We start from the raw sequence: 17,104 nt of genomic DNA on the forward strand, positions 1-17,104 counted from the left end.
TTTGTTAGAACAGATGGCGTGGGATGGAGGACAGGAGACACTGGAAGGTAGTTTAGGGGGTATCAGCCCAGCCCCAGGGAAACTAAGGCTTCTTCTACAAGACAACAGGTGTCTGTATCTTTTGGATTATGATGGAGGTTTAAATATTACCACCATAATAATTATAAGCCTAATAATAAACATTTATTAGAACATAGGTTTAAATTCATAGCAACAGACCAAAGACCCCTTACCCTCATGGGGCTTATAGTTTAATGAGGAAGATGGGGGAAAAGAATACAATACATAAATGATGTAATTAATTATGTTAAAAAATAGTGTGACTTTTCTTGATTTAGCAAGCCAGCTGTGAGTTTTATATTTAATAATTAAGGCAGATGATAGATAAAAGGTATCAGATGCCAGATATTGTTGTATGGAGTTTATTAAATGAGCATGGGGGAAAGGAAAAGGGGAGGGGGGTAGCGCAGAGAGAGAGAAGAAGAGGGAGAGAGAAAGTAAGGAGGAGGGGTAGAGGAGAGTGAGAGGTTAGAGAGAGGGCCACGTGGAAGTTTGTCCTTTTATATGGCCCTGGGCAGGGTGTCGGCCCCATGGCAGGTAGCGATGACATCACAAGTAGGGGGACTGAAGTAGAATGCTAACAGTAGGTATTTATCCTAAGAAATTTATATTAACAATAATGGAAAAATTTAGTTGATATTATTATTATTTATATAATAGAGGAAAAAATTAGAAATAGTTTAAAATAAGGAATTGGTTAAATAAAATGTTAATTTAATAATTTCCTAAATAAACCTTAACATATTTAGTTATATATTAATATATTCATATATTTTTTAATATAACACAGGTAATGTCATATTATGAAAGGCACTGTGGTGTGCACCTGGATAATACACAGTACTTAGGAGGCTGAGGCAGAAGGATTGCTTGACCTTAAATGCCTAAGGCTACTGTGAAAAGCACAGTAAAACTTGCCTCAAAAATCAATAAAGAGCCAGGCATGGTGGCACACACCTTTAATCCCAGCACTTGGGAGGCAAAGGCAGGCGCTCACTGTGAGTTCCAGTCCAGCCTGGTCTACAAAGCGAGTCTAGGATAGTTAAGCTACACAGAGAAACCCTGTCTTTAAAAAAATCAACCCCCCCCCAAAAAAAAGAAATTCCTGGAGTCTGGGGAGATGGCTCAGTGTTAAGAGAACTGGCTGCCCTTCCAGGGGACCCAGGTTTGAGTCCCAGCATCCACATAGCAGTTGACAACCATCCAAAATGCCACTTCCAAGGAATCTGATGCCCTCTTCTGACCTTCAGAGACCCAGCCATGCACATGGTAAACATACATACATTTATACATACAGGCAAAACATTCATACACACAAAAATAAATCTTTTTAAAAAGAAAGAAAAGAAAAGAAACTCCTGGGTTGGTGAGACGGCTCAGCAGTAAAGTCACTTGCCAGCAGGCTTAATGACCGGACTCAGTCCTGGGGACAGACTGACATGGTGAAAGGAGAGGACACTTCCAACAAGTCGTCCTTTGACCTTCACACACATGCCATGGTGTGTGTGTCCCCTGCCACATACACACAAAACATTTTTTTCTTCTAGATAAATAGTGAGTTTTGATTTTATAAGGTTTGGTTTTCTTAACACATAAGTATTATTATTTAGAAATTTTGCATTTATATTTCCAATTAAAAAAATAAACAGTCATACACATAACATTTCATTGAATTTACTCACCACGATGCAGTGGTCAGTAAGGAGAATAAATGATGCCAAAGGGTCAAATGTGAGATGAGTGTTCTCTTGTACAGAAAATATGTGGTGAGTACTCTTACTTCTTCCAGCAGAATCCTAGTTAGAAACACAGCCAGGAAACAATTTGCAGGCATGCTTAAATAAAATAAAAAATAAATAAAATAAAATAAAATGCATTCTGTTCTGAGTATACACCTATTTACAGTTTCCCAACAACACAGCTTTCCTGGTTTTGAGGACCTGTCTTGTCTTCCCACACTAAGCCTAGAGGCTGGATCTGATGGAGGCGGGTTGAGCATCTGCACAGGGGAGAAGTAGTGGTGGGGCTCAGGTGGTAAGGAAGAAAGAAAATGGAGAAGAGTAAGAAGGAGTCAGTTGCGGTGGGAGGCAGAGGCAGGTGGACCTCTGAGTTGCAGGCCAGCCTGGTCTACAGAATGAGTTCCAGCCAGAACTATATAGGGGGGCCCTGAGTTTAAAGAGGAGGAAGAGGAGGAGGGGGAGGGGGAGAAGGAAGGGGGGTAAAAGGAGGGAGAAGGAAGAGGAGGGAAGGGCCATGTTGCTGAAGCATGAGGCGCAGGTTAATCCCAGCATCCATAGGGAGGAACCTGGAATGGGCTGTCATCCACACTGGGGTTTGGATCCTAACACCCAAACAACAAGCTTGGTGTCCTGCAAATGCCTGTTAACTCCAGCTCTGAGGGATCTGACATGCTTCCAGCCTCTGTGCATGTACAGGTGCACATTCTGGCACACACGTACACATATAAACACACATAAATAGTCAACCAACTAATCCAACAGAGACATCTGTAACCCCAGTCCTGGGGGAGGAGGAAGAGAGGTTGAGCCCCGGAATTTACTGGCTGGACAATTTATTCATGTCAATTCAGTGAGAGACCGCCCCCAGAATAAAGCAGGAGTTAGGGAAGTGGCCTGGTGGCTGAAGTCCTTGTGGGCAAGCATGAGGACTGGCGTTCTTGAACAGCGAACCTCCTATGAGTCCTGGGTGGGTGTGGTGGCCCTGCCTGCCTGTAATTCCAACCTCGGAAGTTGGAAGTGGGATCCTCATGCTGGCTAGGGACACCAGCCATATATGCAAGCTCAAGCTTTGATTCACTGAGACCCTGCCTCAGTGGATAAGATGGCAGAGCAAATAAGGATGGTTCTCAACATGCACACCCATGTGCAACTACATACACAAACATGCACACACATACATACATACTGCATACGCACACATACAGACCACATACACGTACATGGAAATGGAAAATACTTGTTACAAAATAAAGTAAGGAGGAGGAGGAGGACAATAAAGCAGGGGTGAGGAGAGGGCCTACACAGTAAAAGAAATGGAGGACACTCTTCAGCTAATTGTAATTGTGTGAGCCTTGTTTGGATTCTGATTTGAATCAACCAAATGCATATGTGCGTGCACACACACACACACACACACACAGACACACACACACACGACCTATCTAGTTCTAGTGTGGTGCATTTAAAAGAACAGAACTTTAGCATTAATGAGTAAAAGGTTATCCATCTATTTAATATTCAGTAGATTGAATTATTTTGAGATAATATCTTACTATATCACCTGGGCTGACCTCAAACTCACGGTTCTCTTTCCTCAGTCTCCTGAGTAGCTAGGATTGCATGCGTATGCCACCTCACCAGGACTTAGCAGATTAACTGTTTAAAGTTATACATATAAGATTGAAAACAGCTCAGTGATTGCCTGAGGATAAAGGCGGAAGGAAGGAAGATCACAGAAAACAAGAAAACCTTTTGAGGCCAGTGAGGTGGCTCAGTGGGTGAAGGTGCTCACCGCTAAGCCTAAACCTGAGTTAGGCTCTCATGACCTGCATGGTGTGTTCAAATGAGACCCAACCCCCACAAGTTGTCACCTAACCTTCACACTTGCATCATATGATCCTCTCTGCCCAGCCACATAAAATAGGTAAGTAAAATGTAACTTCCAAAAGGGCATACTAAATGTACTGCATTCAAACTTTGTTTACTCTTTATCAAAGTTGCTTCTTACCAACTGACTGGCAATAAACCTAAATCAGAGCCCATGCGGCAAGAGCCCCATCACTGACAGGACAAACTAACAATGGCTAACTTACCTGGACGAATACTTCTATGGTATGTGTCCCATTACTGTAGTTTCTAGGGTTCCACTTCAGTATGAAAATAGGGCCAGACAAATGAGCAGCCTGGCCTACATTAGCTCCATCAATGTCAATAGTGACAGAAGTGATGGGGGATAAGGAAAAGGCCAATACTCTAAAATGAGAGCATATATAAAACGCATGACTTTAGGTACAGGACATTGTTTTTATAGAGGAGAACACTATTGTAACCTGAGGACACATGAACGCAGGCAGAACTGTGTGACTGCAAAGACCTTGTACAATTCAGCAATGAAGTACTAAGAAATTAGAAACTATTTGTGTGTGTGTGTGTTATGTTAAGGACATGCTAGGCAAGTGTTCTACCACAGAATTACATCCCAAGCCCAGAAACTATTCTTTTATTTTCCCGAAAGAAAAATCAGTTTCTTTTGATAAATCTACCTAGAATGAACCAAAAATTCTTTCTGAAGAAATTCCTGAATTCCTGGTTTTACTCTTAGGAAGAGAATATCAAGTAGATATTATACCCCATAGTCCAACGGCAAGCCTATAATTCTTTCATTTGATTCCGGGTGTGTTACCCAGAAAAAGCAAGGCCATAACCAGAGCTGATCCACCAGGCCTTTCAGATAATACCTAGCACTGACATCCAGATGTTGCTAAAAATATGACAGGCCAGGTATGGTAGCCTAGCTATCACATTCATTTTGGCACTCTAGGGCAGAGGCCAGCCTGGTCTATCAGTGAGTTCCAGGATAGCCATGGCTGCATAAAGAGACCCTGGGTGGGTGGGTGAAGTAATGTTTTTAGTTCCAAAAATAAAAAATGTATAATCAGGCAATCTCCATCGACATTCATACAAGAGGCTGCTGAATGGGCAGAGGGGCTTCTCGATAAGCCTGATGACATGAGCTCAATCTTGACAATCTACATGGTGGAAGGAAAAGAGGCAAGTCCTAAAAGTTGTCCTCTGATATCCACAGGCATGCTATGACATTTGCATGCCCTTCCCTCAATACAAACAAATAAATAAACAATTTAATTCCTAAGGAATTTCTGCCACTTCTACAATACTATTATTAACAAACCAATCAAGCTGGGCATGGTGGCGCCCGCCTTTCATCCCTTGGGAGGCAGAGGCAGGTGGATCTCTGTGAGTTGGAGGCCAGCCTGGCCTACAGATACAGAGTGAATTCCAGGAAAGCCAGGGCTGTTATACAGAGAAACCTTGTCTCAAAAAACAAAACAACAACAAAAAAGGTGGGGGGAGAAAAAAGAAACAATTCAAGCAAGAGAAGAATCTACTTTTACCAAATGTTCATCCTCAAATAAGAACAATCCTACCATTTCATAAATAAAACAACAAACTAGTTAAGTTGTGGTATGTTCTCTGTGCATAAAGAAGAAAGGAATTCCCTTAGACTGTGCCCTCTGATGACAGTGACATAGACATGTGTCTTATGTGAAGGTGCACCTAGGAGCTAATGACAGCGCTTCAGAGATGGGCAAACACACTTATAATCCCATTGCTGTGCTCTCCCAGAGTTGTTATGGAGGATTGCTTGTTTTTCTGCCTCAGCCTCTCTGATGCTGAAATTGCATAAGTCACCACATCTAGCTTAGATTACTTTTCAAAATAAAACTTTAAAAAATATATATATTGCAGTGGTGGTGCAGCACTCAGAAGGCAGAGGCAGGTGGATCTCAGTGAGTTCAAGGCCAGCCTGGTCTGCAAAGTGCCAGGAGAGCCAGGGCTACAAGAGAAACCCTGTCTCAAAAATATATACATACATATATTTATGTGTGTCTGTTTGTACATATACACATGTGTGTATATATGTATGTATATATATGTATATATAAACATTATGTTACATATTAATTTTTTTTTTTTGGTTTTTCGAGACAGGGTTTCTCTGTGTAGCCTTGGCTGTCCTGGATCCACTTTGTAGACCAGGATGGCCTCGAACTCACAGCGATCCACCTGCCTCTGCCTCCCGAGTGCTGGGATTATAGGTGTGCGCCACCACGCCCGGCTCTACATATTAAATTTTAAATGTTTTAAAATAAAAACATTTTTAAAGTGACTATACATTTGAAAGATTTTTTCCCAAAAATAATGTCTTGTTAGAATTCTATTAACAAACATCACCAAATTCATGCATAAATTATATTTTGAATTTCATCAGGATTATACAACTTTTGCTCTCTTGGCAGGTAATTCAATAAAACAGAAAAAAAAAATCCTGACATATAATACAAACTTCTAAAAGTAGGGTATGTGGGACTGAGGCACAGCCTTGTGGCAGAGCCAGTGCCTCACAGGAATCATGAGAAGCCCTAAAGTTTCCCTGTCCTGTCCTTTTTTCTGCTCCCTTTCTCCCTCCCTCCCTCTTGTGTTCCCAGCCCTCACCAAGCACACCCTGCTGAGTGGAACAACCATATAGGAGCACCATTGTTTTAAAGAGCCGAACAGAAAGCTTTGGAACACTTGACACTTGTGGGCCTCTGCTAGGGGATAAGTGCTGTTGACTTTACAAACCCTACTCTCCTACAGGAGCCTGCTCTCCATCTCAGGCTGAAGAAAGGGCTCTCATTTGACCTTATATTTATGATGGTCTGTAATTTTCTGGATGGGATTATAACATATATAAGACCCTAATTTGGTCCCCAGCCCTACAAATAATTAACAAATACAAATAAATAAATATGTTATGGTTATAACAGTGTAAATATATGTGGATAGAAATGCTAGAGTAAAATACACAAAAAATAATGATTGGTTTGGGTTTTTGGAAGATTTTTAAAGATTTCATCAGCTTTTAAAAATTACATTTTGGAGCCTGTAATCCCAGCACTTGGGAAGCAGAAGCAGGCAGATCTCTGTGAGTTCAAGGTCAGCCTGGTCTACCAAGGAAATCCAGGACAGCCAGGGATACACAGAGAAACCCTGTCTCAAAAAACAAACAAACAAACAAACAAACAAACATTTTGGGGGCTAGAAAGAGTGGTAGAAGACATGTCTGACATGCATGAGACCCTGTTTCAAGTCCCAACACTGAAACTATACATGTCTGTGTATAATACATGCACATATATACATATATGTATATATAATATATGCACACAAATACATAAATATGTATACTGAATGGGAATGAAATAGGGAACATTTTATATGTTTACACTGTTGAAAAAAACAAAAGCGGGACCTCCCTAGCTTTCACATCACAACTTATTTTTTATCCATATCAAGCTGAAAGTAAATTCTGAAACATTAAAACATACCTGATGTGTGTTGAATGGAAGAGCCTTTCTAGTGGCTCATGTTTAGCACAACTATAGAGGAGTGATTTAGGATTGGTGATAAGAACCACAGGCCACTTGTCAAAGGTTACATCTGCAAAGCTAAAGAGGTCGTGGTCAAAGGCAAAGATCCGGTACCTGGAGGCCAAAGGAGAGTAAGGGAATTCAGTTACTTCTTTTTTTTTTTTTTTTTTGGTTTTTTGAGACAGGGTTTCTCTGTGCAGCCTTGGCTGTCCTGGGCTCGCTTTGTAGACCAGGCTGGCCTCGAACTCACAGCGATCCGCCTGCCTCTGCCTCCCGAGTGCTGGGATTAAAGGCGTGCACCACCACGCCCGGCTGAATTCAGTTACTTCTTACACTAAGCCTGAAGGTGGGCTGAGGACGCGGCTGAGCCGGTGGAGTCCTTGCCTAGCCTAAGTCAGCTGTGAGGCACACACCTGTAACCCAACACTCAGGAGGTGGAGGCAGGAGGATCAGGTTCATGGCTATCCTTGCCTAGATCGTGAGTTCAAGGCTAGCCTGAGCTACACGAGAGCCTTTCTCAAAGTTGGGGGTGTGTAGAGCTTAAAAGTAAAACACAGATAAAAAGTAAAACCCACAAAACTAGGGCTTTTAACATGCTGAATTGCTATAAGGTAATGTTGCCGCCTTCCTTTTCTCTTTCCTGCTGCTCTGCCTTCCCACCTGGCGGATCTGCTGGGTTCTGGCGAGGTAATGAATACCTAGATGGCTGGCACAGCATCCAAGAGAAAAAAGTTCCAGTCCCAGTGAGTCGGAAAGTTTGGTTCACAGACCAGCCCGCACCAATACAATGCTTTTAATGGTGAGATTTGGACATTGTTAAACTCTTGTAAACACTGGAGTTTAAAGCCCCGTTGTGGTGGCTCATATCTGAAAACTCAGCCCTTGAAAGATGAGTCAAGAGGATGGCAAGTTTGAGGCTAGCCTAGGCTAAATAGTAAGTTCTAGGCTAGGCTGGGCTGCAGAGTGAAGCACTCTCTCAGGAAGCACAGGTAAAATGACTACTACGATTTCTAGATCAGCCTAGTCTACAAAGCCAGTATCAGGCTAGCTAGGGCCTATGTACTGAGAGAGTGCCTTAAAAGAAAAAAAGAAAGACAGGAATTCTTTCCAATGCAAGTGTCTTAAAATTTACATGGCATAAGGATGGTAAACGTCATTGCTATAGTGGCTGTTGAGATGGCTTAGTGGTTAAGTGTACTGGCTGCTCTTGCAGAAGTCCTGGGTTCGGTTCCCAGCACCCACACAACAGTTTATAACCATCCCAAACTCCAGTTCCAAAAGATCTGTCCCCTCTTCTGACTTCTACAGGCACTAATCATGTACACGGTGCATATATATATACATGCATGCAAAACATTCACGTAAAATAAAATGAATATGGGTTGGAGAGATAGCTCAGTGGTTAAGAGCACTGCCTGCTCTTCCAAAGGTCCAAGTGGCTCACAACCATCTATAATGAGATCTGGTGCCCTCTGTTGGCATGCAGGGGTACATGAAGCAGCGCATTGTACACACAATAAATAAATAAATATTTTTAAATGAATATATCTAATTAAAAAATTAAAAATAAGCCAGATGTGGTGGCACATGCCCACCTGGGAGGCAGGGGCAGGCAGATCTCTGAGTTCTAGGACAGCCAGGGCTTGGTTACACAGAAAAACCCTGCCTTGCCAGGTGGTGGTGGCACATGCCTTTAATCCCAGCACTGGGGAGGCAGAGACAGGTGGATCACTGTGAGTCTGAGGCCAGCCTGATTTACAAGTCTACAAAGTGAGTCCAGGACAGCCAAGGCTATACAGAGAAACCCTGTCTCAAAAAACCAAAAATAAATCAATAAATAAGTAAATAGATAAATAAATAAATAAATAAATAAATAGGGGCTGGAGACATTGCTCAGAGGTGAAGGGCACTGCGTGCTCTTCCAGAGGTCCTGAGTTCAATTCCCAGCAACCACATGGCATCGCTAATGTGATCTGATGCCCTCTTCTGGCCTGCAGGTATGTGTGCAGGCAGAGCACTGTATACATAATAATAAATAAATCTTTTTTTAAAATAGTAATTAATTTTAAAAATTCACTTTTATAACAAGGTATTATGTAACGGAAAAGATTGTCAGATACACATTAACTGATAGCTGGACAGTACCTAGGGTCACCTGAGATGAGTTTCTGGGCATGTGCCTGTGGGGGAATATTTTGATTTTGTTAAGTGACATAGGAAGAACCCCCCGCCCACCCCACTGTGGGTACCATGCCTGGCAGGGATCAAGATGACATAAGAGCTGAGCGTTCTGCCCTGCACTCTGTTCCTGACTGTGGATGTGATGTGACTGGCTGCTTCAGACTCCTGCTGCCTTGGTGTCCTTGTCATGCTGGACTGTCCCTTGAACTGGGAGCCAGAATAAGCTCTTTCTCCCTTACTTAGTCTTGTCAGCATTTTATCATAGCAACAAGCAAAGAAATAGACACACACACACACATTACTTTAAAAGAACAATTACTGAATCGGGGTTGCTGTACACCTGCAATCCCAGCAGTTGGGAGTCTGAGGCAGAAGGATTAAAGATTAGCCTGGGTTACCCAATGAGAACTGTCCTCTAAAATAACAGAATTATCACACATTTTTCTTGGGACCACCCATCATAACAATAAGAAAGTGTCACTGTTTTAACAAGATCTGAGTAAATGTCATTTGCTGGGGTGTTTCCTTACCTTCTGTTGTCTTTCCAGTCTGCCACCTCAAGTTCCAAAGTGCCTGTGAAGTGACGCGTGTGCAGCACAGGCATCAGCCCCCCCAGCGTATGGAGGTGCCCACACAAGTAAGCTGTGGCCGAACTAAACAATGAAAAATGAACAGGATGAGTGAACAGATGCATGCCAAATTAATAAGAAACTCTCTTCAAGCCAGGCATGGTGGCGCACGCCTTTAATCCCAGCACTCGAGAGGCAAAGGCAGATGGATCTTTGTGATTTTGAGGCCAGCCTAGTCTAGAATAGCCAGCACTATTATACAGAGAAACCCTGTCTTGAAAACAAAACAAGACAGAACAAAACAAACAAAAACAAAAAAAGAAAGAAAGAAAGAAAGAAAAGAAACTCTCTTCAGAAAAGCAAGTGGGCTCAGCAATAGGAAATGACCATGACCAGAAACAGTCTGTCTCACCTCATTACTGTCCGGATCCCTGGGGATGGAGACAGGATGGTAGATGTTGTAAAGTGTCCAAACCAAATTGACTGGTTGCTCTGACTACTTTTCTTAGAGAATGATAAGAGTTCCTCCATCTGTTTCTGAAATGGGAGAAAAACAGAGGGATCTTTAAACTGGGGCTCAGGCTAAAATCCAGTGCCAACAGGTTAAACATTTCCCCTAAAGTTTATAACAATAATCACATTGTCTCTGTGGCTCCAATTCTATTAGGTAATGACCGGATTGCTGTCGGTTTGAAACTGTCTTCATTTACCTTATAGTCCATTTGAGTCTAAGATGACTGTGGTATGCAGGGTAAGCACTCCATGAATTTACCTTATAGTCCATTTGAGTCTAAGATGACTGTGGTATGCCGGGTAAGCACTCCATGAATTTCATGTATAAAAAACTGAAGAATAAGTTACTTATCTTTTCAAAGCCAGGGATGTGGCTCAGGGGTAGAGCTTTTGCCTAGTAGCACGCATGAGGCCCCAGGTTCAATCCACCGTGTCAGCAACGGGAAAACTACTTATCCCCTTAATGAGACAACTAATCCTTTTAGCTTTGTGCGTTACTTTATCACAATTTTTAAGAGACATTAAGCCAAAATGCTAAAACATTTACATATTATATGTCCACAGACAAACCTAAGTATTCTTTTTTTAAAAAGATTTATTTATTATTATTATGTATACAGTGCTCTGCCTGCATGTACATCTACAGGCCAGAAGAGGATATCAGATCACATTATAGATGGTTGTGAGCCACCATGTGGTTGCTGGGAATTGAACTCAGGACCTCTGGAAGAGCAGACAGTGCTCTTAACCACTGAGCCATCTCTCCAGCCCAAACCTAAGTATTTTTAACAGCAGTACTGATAACAGTCAAACATAAGAGCCAGGTGTGGTGGTGACCGCTTTTAATCCCAGCACTTGGGAGGCAGAGACAGAGGAAGGAGGATTGCTGTGAGTTCAAGGCTGGCCTAGTCTACAAAGCAAGTCCAGGACAGCCAAGGCTACACAGAGAAACCCAGTCTTAAAAAAACAAAACAAAACAAAAACAAAAACAAAAAAAGAAAGAAAGAAAAAGAAAAAAAAAGAAAAGAAAAAAAGAAACTCCAACAAAGTATAATATGCCACACAATGGAATACTACTCAGCAGTAAAAAGGGAAAAACTGCTACTGGATACAGCCACATATATACATTTCAGAAACATCACACTGAGATTAACAAGTCAAACCCAAGAGTGCATACTATATGATTATGTTTACCTAAGAGTTTAGAGTAAATAAAACTGTGCTGATAGAAAACCAATTACTTCCCAGCAACCACATGGCGGCTTACAACCATCTACACTGAAATCTGATGTCCTCTTCTAAGATGCAGGTGTTTATGCTGATAGAGCATTCATACATATAAAATTAAATAAAATCTTTAAAAAAAAAAAAGATGTTTAAGCCAGGCGTGGTGGTTCATGCCTTTAATCCCAGAAAGAAAAAAAGAAAACCAATCACTTCTAAAGGTGGACCCTTTAGAAAGAAAACTTTCTAGGGTGGTAGACATGTCCTAAGGCTTGACTGAATGAAAGTTAAAACAGCAAACACATTTGCAAATTCTTCAAACACTTAAAATGAGTGTATTTTACTATATGTAAAACACCCCATGACCATGACTTCAAATCATAATTTGCACATACATAATATACATTTATAGTATCTGTAACATACATACAACAGTGAATTTCTGGGCCTTACCCTCAGGATTTCTGATTTGGTAAACTGGGGTAAGGCTAAGAAGACTAAGAAGCTGGACAGATGCTCAGTGGCTAAGTGCACTTATTGCACTTGAAGGGGACCTGGGCTCAGTTACCAGCACCCACAGGATGGTTCACAACCATTTGTAACAGTTCCAGAAGATGGGACACCCTCTTCTGGCTCCCATGGGCATTGCATGTACATAGTGCACATACATACATGCAGGCAAAACATTCATACATATAAGACAAAATAAATAAATCTAAAATAATAACAAAAGACCAGGGATTCTGCATTAGGTAACAGTACAACTGCTTTTTATGTATGTGATCTATGCATTTAAGATTTAAGACTCTATTCTAAGAAAAAAAATTAACTATAAATTCACCAGCTCACTTAAGGCACTTGGTAATTAGGAAACAAAATATAACTTATCCTGTGTTTTTTAATCTCTAGAACCTTCACATAACTCAGGACCTCTTTCAGCCCTTGGTATACTCACTATAGTTTGTTTCTATTCTGACCTCATGCTCTAGCAATGGATGAAACACTCAGGGCCTTACTGGGTCTTATCACGTATAACCAGGCACATGTGTCTCATGTAAGAACATGTGCTCATCAGATAAGGAACTGGCTGGCACCTGCTGTACTGAGACATAGCATGAGACTCTCAGACATGCCTTTATAAATGACAATTTTTCACTTAGCTTTGCCAAAATGCTTGAGTTGTTCTCTTATTAGAAAAAATATAGACCACTAATTAGTATTGGCAATTATGGGGATTTAACAATATAGCATATAGTATACCAAGCTATATGCTCTGTAGCTTGCTGAATGCATCCTATATTTAATATGCATTTTAAAAAATGTTTGCTAAATATATATATAAAGTGAAGTGCTTCCTTCTCAACTTTTGGGATAAGAATAGTGACAGTAGTAACAATTCTGTAGTAGCTAGTAGCTTCTAGACACGTTTGTAACCACAGTACAAATTTTCTTGAGCATCTCTAGATAAGAACATGGTTACTTAAGATAACTAAATGATCCAAATATGTTCAATAAAAAACAAAAACAAGTAAGCTCCAAAAGGAAGTGAACATTTCAAGTCATACCTCATCTAAAATTCCAAAGAAATTATAGGGTCTCTTAGGCCCTGGCCTCTGGGTGGCATCCACAGAGATGAAAGAGTAGTTGCCAAAGGGAGTGCTGTGGACATAGTGGAAAGAGCCGTCCTTACGCACAGCAGAGTACTTCCTAGAAAATACAGGCAGGAAGGCTTTAGTGCAGGAGTTCAGAGTGACTTTCATGTTAGAACAGTTGTAAAGCTCATTACGAGAAAACTCCTTCCAGACAAGAGAACAGATTCTCTGGCCCAGACAGAAGGCAAACATTTCAGCTGGGTGGGGTCAGTCATCTATCCAAGGGACCACCCCTGGGAAGGCAGAGTCATTTTAAGCCATGCTAAAATGCTTCCCCACTATTTATTTGTTTGCTTGTTTGGGGTGTTTTTTATTTGTTTGTTTGTTCTTTAGACAGGATCTCACTGTTTCTCACCCCTGGCTGTCCTGGAACTCACTCTGCAGACCAGGCTGGTCTCAAACTCAGAGCTCCACCTGCCTCTGCCTCTAAGTGCTAGGATTGAAGGCATGGGCCACCATATCTGACTTTGGGATAATTTCTTCTTTAATGAGATAACTGTACTTTTGCTTCCTAGGATTCCCAATGCTCAGTGCAATCACTAGGAGCCATCATCTGCCTGACTGAAGCCCTGGGTCAGAAATGTACAACTTTCCTTTTTTCTTTTCTTTTTTTTTTTCTTTTTTTTTTTTTTTTGGTTGTTTTGGTTTTTTGTGTCGTCTCAGTTGATCTGGACTCTCTTTGTAGATCAGGCTGGCCTCGAACTCACAGCAGTCCATCTACCTCCATCTCCCGAGTGCTGGGATTAAAGGCATGAGCCACCACATCTGGCCTCCATTTCCTTTCTTAGTCTCTTTCCTTTGGATGCTGGCCAGAACCTAAGGATGCTCTTCCTGATCCTTGGGATTCCTGACTCTTTCTCTAATGTTCACTTCCCCATCATCCGAATGTGTCCACCATGTGTCTGACCATCACAGAGGCCTAAATGGCATGGCTTTTTCCTCCTTTTTCCATATTCTTCCAGGCAACTGCTGAGATTTACAGCCTGCCTGCCCTGAGTGTTTTTCTTTTAAACCATAACAAAATTGTCTCTGAGCTTAAAAAAAAAAAAAAAGAAAAAGAAATGTTCTAAACATCACACCAGATCGTTTCCATTAAAAAAAAATTTTTTTTTCTGATCTAAAAGAGAAATTCACTAAACTACGTGCCCACAAAGGGTTATATTTCAACATTTTTCTCTCATTATCTCCAAGGACTCATGTAAATTGATGAATCCAGGACAAAACACAGAGTCACCAAAGTGGTGGTGGTGACTATTTTAAACAGTCCCATAAACATTCACAAAGAAACAAATCAGAGTCCAGTGAGCTGTTACTTATCAATCTCTAAAAATGTCAGTCGGGACTAGAGCAAATGGCTCAGTGATTTAGAGTGCAGCACTTGGAAGGCAGAGGCAGGCAGATCTCTGTGAGTTCAAGGCCAGCCTGGTCTACAAAGCAAGTCCAGGACAGGCAAGGATACACAGAGAAATCTCGAAAAACTAAACCAGACTGGTCTTGTGGAGGAGCCTAGTCAGGGCCCAGCACTTGTGCCAAGCGTCTCACTAGAGCCAGTTACAGCAGCCACAGAGGAGCCAACCTGCCCTTCTGGAGTCCACAAGCACCTGTACTCCAATGCTCGTACCTCAACTATTAGCACCTATGTGGTGACTCACAGCTTCCTGTAGCTCCATCTCCGTGTAATTTTTACTCCTTCTTCTGACCTCTGTAAAGCATCAAGTGTGCACATGGTACACAAATGTCCATGCAGACAAAACACTCATACACACAAATAACATTAATTAAGTAAACAACGACAACAACAAAACTTCAGCAGCCTGGCACAGTGGCTACACAGCCAGGGCTATACAGAGAAACTCTGTCTCAGAAAAAAAAATCAATAAACAAACAAATAAATAAAACTTCAATGAGGATTAGCAATGTAGTTCAATGGTAGCAAGCCTTGGATTGGATACCTAGCGTGGCAAAAGAGGAAAAAAAAATAGTGAGAGGTTACTTCGTACATATCAGAAGTCTAGAAGCCTTGATATGGGGAGATACAGAAGGATTTTACTTCCTGAAATGGGCCTAAAGAAGCTCATTCTGTAAGAAAGGCTTTCAAGGTAAATCATCAAGCTAAGAGGAAACTGTTAGTTTAGAATCCTGTGTTTCTAAATTATATACTGGTGACATATACAGTATCCACATCCGATAATGAAAGTCCTCAGTACCTTAGGTATCAAGCACGTTCAGGTATCCATGAAGTTGGAGGGAGAAGAGTGGGAAGGATGTGCTAGTACCATTATTTATTGAATAAACAAAAAAGGAAGCACAGACTCCCCTGGAGGTACAGTGGGGGTGCAGAGGTCCTTGTACTCACAGAGACGCACTGGAGAACCAGGAGAGTCAGCAACACAGCGCTAACGCCTGTGTGGGAGGTGAGACCAGATGCCTGCAGCCCACCCAGAAAGCTGAGAGTGGAAGCTGCTAACAACCTGGTGACCTTTTTGCTATCTGAAGGGACAGATCTCATCAAAATTCCAGACTCTTCCTCCCTAGACCATCACCCATCCTTAAGGGGGATGTCACATGTACTTTTCTAGGCCTGTTATCTGTGGACCCAACCCTCATGGTCACATGTACTCTGTAAAAGAGTCTCTATGTGGTCACACCTTACGCTTTATTGTGCACCTGGAATTGGGCTGGTTGGACTGATTATTGCCTAGAAACTTTCCCCCAAATTATACTGATTTTATTCTTTTTTTTTTTTTTTTTTTTTTAGTTTTTTGAGACAGGGTTTCTTTATGTAACCTTGGCTGCCCTGGACTCACTTTGTAGACCAAGCTGGCTTCGAACTCACAGAAATCCACCTGCCTTTGCCTCCCGAGTGCTAGGATTAAAGGCAGGCGCCACCACTACCTGGCTTAACCTGATTTTAAATATGCTGACAATGAACTGCCTGGCATTAAACTCTCCAAAGTCTGATCCAGGTTGACAAAGTCAATCTGCACGAGGTTTTCATTCTTATCTCTTCATGTGGTTCGCTTCCCTCTATGACACCTGCAGGGACGCCCTCAGAGGCACACCTATGTTATTCAAATTTCAGAACCTTATTAAAAAATAGTATCTTTTATCTAAGTGTCTTACATAATAGCTTAATACTTAAGACTTAGAAACAAACTTTCAAATTTTAATGTACACATTTAAAGCTATATTTAAGCAAGAATAGACATCAAATATAAAGTAAATACATTATCATAAACATTATAATAAATAGTCAAAAATTTTTCCAAGCTAGCTGGCCATTATGTGGCCTGTTTGTAATCTGAGCTCTCCTGAGGATCCTACCTTTGAGGCCAGTCTAGGCTTCAGAGCAGGAAGCCTACCTCCCCTAGAAAAAAAGGTGGGGGGAGGGCTGGAAAATGATGGCTCAGTTACCAAATGCCTGCCTCACAATCATGAGGACCTGATTTGGATCCCCAACACCCACTTAAAAGCTGAGCTAGCTGGCATGTGCCTGTAACCCCAGTGCTGGGAGAGTGGAGATAGGAGAGTGTCTGGAGCTTGTTAGCCAGCTGCTCTAACCAACTGGTGATGTCGGAGTTCAGTGAGAGACTGTTTCAAAACTCAGGGTGTAGAATGATAGAGGAAGATTGTCGCTGAAAAACTTTCACCACTACATGCCAAACACACATAACATACACTTACATTACACACACCAAGTAACTCCTGTTATCTCAGATCTTGGAGATTGGGGC

At 41.6% G+C, this 17,104-nt stretch overlaps 1 protein-coding gene across 4 annotated transcripts in view; it reads right to left on the minus strand.

Moving 5' to 3' along the window:
• Nucleotides 1-17,104, minus strand: part of TMEM62 (transmembrane protein 62) — a 42,511-nt gene that overhangs the window by 12,954 nt on the left and 12,453 nt on the right. For all 4 annotated transcript variants that reach the window (XM_084776312.1, XM_084776311.1, XM_084776310.1 and 1 more), the window contains 6 exons: nucleotides 13,284-13,425; nucleotides 10,394-10,518; nucleotides 9,943-10,065; nucleotides 7,190-7,345; nucleotides 3,893-4,052; nucleotides 1,743-1,856 (listed from right to left, as the gene is read on the minus strand). In XM_084776312.1, the coding sequence (XP_084632438.1) occupies nucleotides 1,743-1,856; nucleotides 3,893-4,052; nucleotides 7,190-7,345; nucleotides 9,943-10,065; nucleotides 10,394-10,518; nucleotides 13,284-13,425 (820 nt within the window). The remainder of the gene's footprint in view (nucleotides 1-1,742; nucleotides 1,857-3,892; nucleotides 4,053-7,189; nucleotides 7,346-9,942; nucleotides 10,066-10,393; nucleotides 10,519-13,283; nucleotides 13,426-17,104) is intronic.

The sequence above is a fragment of the Acomys minous genome (assembly GCF_964271855.1).
Source record: "Acomys minous genome assembly, chromosome: 3".
Classification (NCBI taxonomy): domain Eukaryota; kingdom Metazoa; phylum Chordata; class Mammalia; order Rodentia; family Muridae; genus Acomys; species Acomys minous.